This window comes from Coregonus clupeaformis, chromosome 14 (genome assembly GCF_020615455.1).
Source record: "Coregonus clupeaformis isolate EN_2021a chromosome 14, ASM2061545v1, whole genome shotgun sequence".
NCBI lineage: Eukaryota > Metazoa > Chordata > Actinopteri > Salmoniformes > Salmonidae > Coregonus > Coregonus clupeaformis.
Window position 1 is genome coordinate 6,840,833 of NC_059205.1, and position 9,372 is coordinate 6,850,204.

A 9,372-nucleotide genomic window follows, 5' to 3' on the forward strand; every position below is an offset into this window, starting at 1 on the left:
CCACTCACACACACACTATAATCACGGTCCACAGTACACTCACACACACACTATAATCACGGTCCACAGTACACACACACTATAATCACGGTCCACAGTACACTCACACTCACACTATAATCTCGGTCCACAGTACACTCACACTCACACTATAATCACGGTCCACAGTACACACACACTATAATCACGGTCCACAGTCCACTCACACTATAATCACGGTCCACAGTACACTCACACTCACACTATAATCTCTCTCGTCAGTGTCTCTATGTAAAAAAAAAAACATACTTTAGTCAGTCAGTCTATTCCTTAACTAATGGCACTGGAACAACAGAAGTGAAACCAACGATGCGAGAACGGCAGAAAAGTTCCTGCTGTTCTGGTTCCACGTCGTTCCACCATTACTCAGCCTCAGGGGTTGGTCCTCGTCCTCCCCTCCCATGCCCTCTGACCTCCGACTGCTAGCGGAACACTGGACCAGGGGCATCTGGTACGAGGTCGCTCGTTTGTCCGGCCGGTCGGGGCTGGACCCGTCGGAGGGTCTCTGTCCGTTGTAGAGGAGGTATCGTCCGTGGGCGTCCTGCTCCATCCGGAACAGCTCGTACTCTGTGTGCGGGAGGCGTATCCCCAACGCCACGCAGCCATTGGTCAGGGTGACGTCCTGTTCAACTCCGACCTCCCAGGAGCCCTGGACGCCGCACTCGTTACCGTTGAACACGTTGAGGAGGGAGGTGGTGGCCAGGTCCAAGGGCATCACACGCATGTGGTTCACTGAAGGGGGAGGGAGGGAGGGAGGGAGGGGGGGGGGAGAGAAAGAATGCAAGAGATCAAGATCATTGATAAAACATTTTCTGAAATGCACAGATCAGCATCTCAACCACACACTTCAAAATTAACCTCAACAGGGTTTAACCTCAACCTTTACCTTTGAAGACAAATTCTGTGCCTCCCATAACTCTAGTAGAGTGCGTCCCTCGGCTGTACCTCCCTCTAGCGTAGATACTGAAGGAGGGGTGTTTGCAGACGGGGTCAGAGTAGTGGTAGTAGTGACCCTCCCAGGTCTGGTTGTTGTCATGGAAGAATAAGTGACGGGTCAGGAAGAGGACCTCAGGGCGGACCTCGCAGCGCTGGCTCACCCACTGGCCATACAGCCCCACTGTCATGTCCGCCCGCGGCACCAGGATGGGAGGGCGGAACTCATCTGACCGATAGATGATATGACAGGCGACGCAGCCGTTGTCATGGTTCTGGAGGAGGAAAAGAAGATTCAGAGAGTTAAAGGGGTAATTCACTCAAAGTATTATTTTAGTAATACAGCGCCTCTTTTCCCTCAGGAGGCCGAAAAAGATTTGACAATGGGACCTCAGATCCTCAAAACGTTGTACAGCTGCACCATTGAGAGCATATTGACTGGCTGCATCACCGCTTGGTATGTCAACTGCTAGGCACCCGACAGAGGGTGGTGCGTACGGCCCAGTACATCACTGAGGCCGAGCTTCCTGCCATCCAGGACCTCTATACCAGGCGGTGTCAAAGGAAGGCCCAAAGAATTGTCAAAGACTCCAACCACCCAAGCCATAGACTGTTCTCTCTGCTACCGCACGGCAAGCGGTACCGATGCACCAAGTCTGGAACCAACAGGACCCTGAACAGCTTCTACCCCCAAGCCATAAGACTGCTAAACAAGAATGCTAAATAGCTAATGAAATGGCTACCTGGACTATCTGCATTGACCACTTTTTTGTTGTTGTTGTTGTTGTTGTTGTTGTTGTGTGTGTGTATATATATATATCATTGTTTATTTATTTATTTGTATTTTTTTTACTAAAAATGGGAGTAAAAACTGAGTCTGCTGCCTCGCCGTTCTTACGTCGCCGCTCAGATCCACCCAATAACCACAGGAGTGCATCCCAAATGGTACCCTATTCCCTATATAGTGCACTACTGAAGGGAATAGGGTACCATTTGAGACACAGGCTAACAGGCTCACCAGCCCAGCTATACCCACTTAACATTAATGGACAGGATATAATCACCTTGGCAATAAAAAATGAAAACATAACCTGTCTGTGTCTGGATGGGCTGGGCTGGTGAGCTGATGATTATAACTGATGTGTTTTATAAAACGATGAGGTATTGTCCAGAGGCATCTCTATTTAATATGCTCTGTGTGTCAAACTGATGCTAATTAGAAGCTAGTTCTAGGGCTGGATTCAATCCGTAGTGCTGAAGATCTGCGCTACTAGTGCGATAGAAATTGAAAGGCAATGTTCCCGCGTTAGCGGAGACTGCATTCACGGTAAACGCTGCAGATGTCGGCTCAACCGGAAATTTACCTTGACATTTCAATCGCCCAACAGCGCGGATCTTTAGCGGTACGAATCTTTAGCTGAATTAATCATATATAACTCTTAGTCCTAGACAGTGATGTGCTTTCCGGATCTTTTGGCTCCGCTCACCTATAAATGAGCTGTTCATTTGGGCTCCGCTAACGGCTCTTCGTTCAGTAGTACTTAAAGGGATTCTCCGATACTTTTGTGTACTTTCTAGCCAGTAGTTCTCAAAGTAGCGTTCACGAGCCAAAAGTGGTCCCTGAAATTTGATATGTGCACCACGTCACTGCTCTCTCTCTCTCACTGTGGGTGCATGCTGTGCATCTTGCTAGCTGTCATTCATATGGCGAGGGGCTGGAGCTCATTGGTTGAATGCAAATTGTAAAGGGGGATGGCCCATGTGGGGGGAAATGTAGGGAAAATGGTGCAGCACAGCTTCCAGAAAAACAGTTTCTTTCAAACTAATATTTTGTGGCTAATTAAAAGACAGTAATTCTGCTCATATATTATGCATGTATGAACTACACATTGACACATCCCAAAGCGGGAGGTTTAAAGAAAATACTTAGTAGTCGCCAAAGTTCCAGAGCATGTCTTTAAACATGGATGAAAAACCATGAAAAATAGCACATTTCTAATGTAAAGCCTAAAAGGTTGCCAACCACTATGTCATATCGTGAAATGTGAGTTTGAATACATTTACCTGACTAAATTAAATTGTTTGCAAAAATTGTGTGGACCAGAATGAGACTCTCTCCCCACTATCTATTGTTCCTGTACTGGCTCAGGAATTACCATCTTCAGAGAATACTTTTACAACTTATCTACAGATAATAATTTATTTACAGATAATGTTTTATAATTGATCTACAGATAATGTTTTAGAATGTATCTTCAGATAATGTTTTAGAATGTATCTACAGATAATGTTTTTAAATGTATCTACAGATAATGTTTTTAAATGTATCTACGGATAATGTTTTTAAATGTATCTACAGATAATGTTTTTAAATGTATCTACAGATAATGTTTTTAAACGTATCTACAGATAATGTTTTTAAATGTATCTACAGATAATGTTTTTAAACGTATCTACAGATAATGTTTTTAAATGTATCTACAGATAATGTTTTTAAATGTATCTACAGATAATGTTTTACAATTGATCTACAGATAATGTTTTATAATTTATCTACAGATAATGTTTTAGAATGTATCTTCAGATAATGTTTTTAAATGTATCTACGATAATGTTTTAGAATGTATCTACAGATAATGTTTTGATTAGAGCTCATGTAAAATGAAATAGTGCTAGTGTGCTTTATGGTAGATAAAATATAACTACGTTAATGCAGGCTCAAAATAGATAGAGCGAGAGAGAGAAAAAGAGAGAGAGGGACAGAGAACGAGACAGAGAGGGGAAAAGACAAGAGAAAGAGAGAGAGAGGGACAGAGAACGAGACAGAGAGGGGGAAAAGACGAGAAAGAGAGAGAGGGACAGAGAACGAGACAGAGAGGGGGAAAAGATGAGAAAGAGAGAGAGGGACAGAGAACGAGACAGAGAGGAGGAAAGATGAGAAAGAGAGAGAGGGACAGAGAACGAGACAGAGAGGGGGGAAGAGAGAGAGGGACAGAGAACGAGACAGAGAGGGGGGAAGAGAGAGAGGGACAGAGAGGGGGGAAGAGAGAGAGGTACAGAGAACGAGACAGAGAGGGGGGAAGAGAGAGAGAGACGGAGAACGAGACAGAGAGGGGGAAAAGACGAGAGAAAGAGAGAGAGGGACAGAGACAGAGTTCAAACTGTGCAGCTCTTCTTATATAGCTAGTCCCAGGCATGCAGCTCTTATGTAGCTAGTCCCAGGTATGGATGAAATCCCGAGCTGGAATTTTTGCTTTGGAATAATTAATAAGACTGTATGATTCCAAATTCTAGGAATACCTCATTTTGATAACTACCAGAGATAGGAGGAGCACCAGATTTCACCTTCCAAACCCTATTCCCTATGAAGTGCACTACTTTTGACCAGGGTCCATAGGCTCCCTATGAAGTGCACTACTTTTGACCAGGGTCCATAGGCAGTGGTGTAGTGGAGGGTAAAGATAACGCAGTTTACCCACCTTTTGTGGAAAAATGCATTGAAAGTATTGAGCGTTTCTTTTCTCATTGCGACCGCCGATCACTGTTTACCCACCTGTTTTTTCACCACTACATCACTGGGGCTCTGGTCAAAAGTAGTGCACTATATAAGGAATAGGGTGTCATTTGGGACGTACCCCAGGTTTCATGTTCCCATGTTTCTCCTCTCCTGCCCAGAGGAGCTTAACTCTGCAGCACTGGTCGTTAGGGGCAGCTTGTCTAGTCAGGGCTCCTCACCCCAACCACTGGTCGTTAGGGGCAGCTTGTCTAGTCAGGGCTCCTCACCCCAACCACTGGTCGTTAGGGGCAGCTTGTCTAGTCAGGGCTCGGCTCACCCCAACCACTGGTCGTTAGGGGCAGCTTGTCTAGTCAGGGCTCCTCACCCCAACCACTGGTCGTTAGGGGCAGCTTGTCTAGTCAGGGCTCCTCACCCCAACCACTGGTCGTTAGGGGCAGCTTGTCTAGTCAGGGCTCCTCACCCCAACCACTGGTCGTTAGGGGCAGCTTGTCTAGTCAGGGCTCCTCACCCCAACCACTGGTCGTTAGGGGCAGCTTGTCTAGTCAGGGCTCCTCACCCCAACCACTGGTCGTTAGGGGCAGCTTGTCTAGTCAGGGCTCCTCACCCCAACCACTGGTCGTTAGGGGCAGCTTGTCTCGTCAGGGCTCCTCACCCCAACCACTGGTCGTTAGGGGCAGCTTGTCTAGTCAGGGCTCCTCACCCCAACCACTGGTCGTTAGGGGCAGCTTGTCTCGTCAGGGCTCCTCACCCCAACCACTGTCTGTGTCCCAAATGGCACCCTAATCCCTATACAGTACAGATGTAGGGTCTTAATTTAAGTCAGTTTGCTACAGCAGGAAAAGAACCCAGCAGCAACAAGAAATGTGAAGTATTATGTAGATTATAATTCATGGACATTTTTGTAGGGGTTGATACATTTTTCATTAGGGAAAATCAAGTCTGAAATGTCAAATTGGAAATTACAAACTGTAGAAGCCTTTTTAAAACTCAAATACACTACAAGTTTGCATGTCCTGCTGTGCAGAAACATTCTCAGCAGCAAAAGAGTGATCAAATTAAGATCCTACATCTGTATAGTACTATTACAGTTTTTTTCAATTGCTATCAAGCATCGGTCAATACAGAAGCCCTTTTTTCAAAACTCTTCACACAGTCTGCATTACCAACATGCATCTTGGCCAAACAGTTAATCTCACCTCCAAAAACTCACTAAAACCACCAAAACACTTCATACATGTCTCAAAATAAGCTTGTTCGACCATAACACTGGCAACAATTCTCACTCAGAAAGCATACATTGTCACTCATAACACACTGACCTAAAAAACACTAACAACAGGGAGCATTACATAAATGATGAACTTTCCACTTTGAAGTTTGAATGATTTTTTTTCACATAAATCAGTATTTCATTATGGAATAAGACTAACACCTTTTCACTTTACTGACTGTACTAAAGTATGTGTAACAAGAATGATTCAGAAATGCAGAAATGTGCTTCAATAGCCTTTTATTTGTTCTATATCTTTGCATAATAATAATTTACTTGTGAAAACAAAACAAAAATTCCTGAAATTCCAGGGCTGCAATAATAATTACCCCCCAAAAAAACATCAACACCATGTATAGTATAGTCCCTCATACTGTACAGCACCGTGAGGGTTGTAGTGATCCCGCTCTCCTGCAAGTTCTCACCAACATCACATCTTCTGGAATGTCTAATCCGACCCTGGCAGTCCTTCAGGAGAAGTGTCTCCACACCCCGCATTCATGGCATCCAGTAAGGACATCTGGTCGTGTGGATGGTGGTCATAAACCTTCCACCTCCACGCAGAGAAAAACTCCTCTATGGGGTTTAGGAAGGGGGGGGGGGGAGTATGGAGGCAGGAATAGTACTGACATCCTGGGATGTGCAGCAAACCAGTCTGTGCCTGCAGCAGAGTGGTGGTATGCCACGTTATCCCACGCAACAACGAAGGTAGGGGAGTTTCTTTCCCCGTCTCTCTCCTCCGCTGGCACAAGTCGATTACGCAGGTCATCCAGAAAATAAATTAGCCTCTCTGTATTGTAGGGGCCAATGAGTGGTTTGTGTAACAGCAGTGCTGCACACATTGTGATGTTAGCTCCTCTCTGGCCTGGGACATCCACAGTCGCTCTCTGTCCGATCACATTTCTTCCATTTACATTTTAGTCATTTAACAGACGCTCATATCCAGAGCGACTTACAGGAGCAATTAGGGTTAAGTGCCTTGCTCAAGGGCACATCGACAGATTTTTCACCTATTCGGTTTGGGGATTAGAACCAGAGACCTTTCGGTTACTGGCACAACGCTCTTAACCACTAAGCTACCTGCCGCCCCTGCGGCGTGTTTCTGCCAGGTTGAATCCAGTTTCATCCAGAAAGATGAATGTACGCGCAGTTTGCCTGGCTTCCATCTCCATTACTCTCTAAAATACAGTCAATCCACAGTTTTACAGTACTTTACATTATGCATAGCTGTGTATGTCCCCTGTTTGGTTACTGAACAGACATCTCACCTGGACGTATTGATACCGGAGTTCTTTCAAACGTTCACCGTTTCTCTCAAAGGGTACAGTGTACAACTGCTTCATCCTTATTTTTTACGTTTTCTCTAGGACTCTGGCAATTGTCGTTGTGCTGACCGTATTCACATTCCCAAAAGTGATATTGTCTGCCAGCACTCTGTCCAGAATTTCCCGCTGTTTTATTGCATTGGTGCCAATTATCATGGCAACAATTACCATGTCAACAATTACCATGTCAACAATGACAATTTCCTGCGCATCTGATAATACTCTGGTTCTCCCTCCTGTGGGAGGCAACCTTTGGATCGCACTGAAAAACAAAACAATCAATATGTTTCAAAATGTCAGTACATGTAAAAATGTGAACATACTGTATTCTACTGTAATATGTAGTTCAATTATCATTGAAGGATGCACATCTCACCTGTTGTTTTGCCGGAAGATTCGTACTATTTGTGCAACTGTTGAACGTGGCAGATTTGGTTGCACCCTTAAACCGGCCTCTCTCAAAGAGAGATGGTCAATAATTGTGGCCCGTATCTCATCAGAGACCTCCGCTCTTGGTCTCCCTCTCCCTGCCACTCTTCTTTCCCCACCAACCTGTCTTCCAAGATCCTTGTTTCCAAACTAAATCATTCCTAAGCGTCCTCTTTTGTCTGTTTGGTAACGACACTAAAAACAGGACACATGGGTAGTCTTTCAGCTGAAATTGCAATCAGCTGTGTTTGGAATGATGAAATATTCTGCTGAGATTTTCTATATGTTTCAATCTGGTTACTGCAGAAATGCACGACATTTGCCATCGTTGTGTTTTTAACAGTTTTAGAAACAGTGTGTTAGCATTTGAAAACGTGCTGCAAATATATAGTTTTGCAGGTGGTGGAGTATGAATGAGAAAATAGTTCATGGATTTCAGAGAACGTGGTCACTGAATGCATTTTGTGTGAAAGCAATGAAAAATGATTCACAGTTCGGTCCACATACACTTCTGTTTCGCCGACTGCGTGAAGAGGTTTGACAATGTGACTTCAGTTTTGACCAATGCATGTTAGCAATTGGAGAAAAAAAAACTGTATTAGGGCTCTGGTCAAAAGTAATGCATAATTTTTGCCAGATCCTTCCGGAACAGGATCTGGCACCTCTCAGTTTTGGACTGTTTCATTCCGGAACCCATTTGCCAGGATCCAGCACCTCCTCGTGGCATTAAAAATGATGTTCACCGTTTGCAATGTAAAAATTATAACATTTACCAGACACTCTTATCCAGAGCAATTTGGGTTAAATGCCTTGCTCAAGGGCACATCGACAGATTTTTCACCTAGTCGACTCGGGGATTAGAACCAGCGACCTTTCGGTTACTGGCACAACGCTCTTAACCACTAAACTACCTGCCGCCCATATATAATCCGAGTTAATTTAAATAGCCTCCTCTGTAATTCTCCTGCCCCCTTAAAAATGTGCCTAATATTCTAGGAATGGATTAACGTTGGGTCGGCCCGGGATTATGGTTTGCGCAACATTGTAGCCTATGAACAATTCGTGGCCATTGCTCTCCAACGTTGCACTGCATCATGCAGCACCCCGGATACATCTGTCTGTTTAGAAAGAAATTGAAATAATTCAGAATACTACAGCAAGAGTAGGTCTATAATTTAGCCACAGAGGATCAAAGGCTTATTTATTTTTTAAATGGCCTAGCTGTGGATTGTGTGTAGCCCAATCACGCGGCATAGCCTACAGTCGGGAACGCGCGGCGAATCTGTCAGGTGAACAGAGGAGCCTGATCTGTCTGTAGGCTACCATATACGGTATCAACTTCCAAATAGGCCTACTGAGCGAACAGCATCGTTCTACACAAAGTCAAACTAGAGAGAGGTAGACTTTTGGCAGAGTGCGTCGGCCATCGACGGTGAGTGAGCTGCGCGTCATTGGGTGAGTCAGTGAAACTGGAAAGCTGTTTTAGGACTGTAATTTCCTCATGTTATACAACATGTGTCTCCACACACCTATAAGCTATTAATAGATTCAAGACCAGGTGGGTTTATTGATCTCCGATTCTCCGTTTGTCAACGTCAAGGTAGCCTGTCACTTTGATCACCTGTGAGGTATTAAAAAAACGATTCTGATAAAGTCTCCAGTCATCTAAAATGATGTAGAATTGCATGAAATACTTTTATAAAAGGCCACATTTTTTCCAGATCCTAGGCTTACATGTTTGGTTCTCCTATGTGTGCCTCTACTCTACTGCTCTATGCCAGCACAAAAAAACAATGATCATTCATTGCAATGCTTTATTATCAAGGTGATATTCTTTTAATTTACATCATTAAGCAGAC

At 44.4% G+C, this 9,372-nt stretch overlaps 1 protein-coding gene across 1 annotated transcript in view; it reads right to left on the bottom strand.

Annotated features, from left to right (window-relative positions):
• Nucleotides 1–200: 200 nt before the first annotated feature.
• The window catches only part of LOC121581628 (protein APCDD1-like), a 14,397-nt gene continuing 5,225 nt past the window's right edge, over nucleotides 201–9,372 (bottom strand). Inside the window, exons 6-7 of the mRNA XM_041897117.2 lie at nucleotides 926–1,247; nucleotides 201–771 (exon numbers count right to left, since the gene is read on the bottom strand). Of these exons, the coding sequence (XP_041753051.2) occupies nucleotides 314–771; nucleotides 926–1,247 (780 nt within the window). The 3' untranslated portion in view covers nucleotides 201–313. The remainder of the gene's footprint in view (nucleotides 772–925; nucleotides 1,248–9,372) is intronic.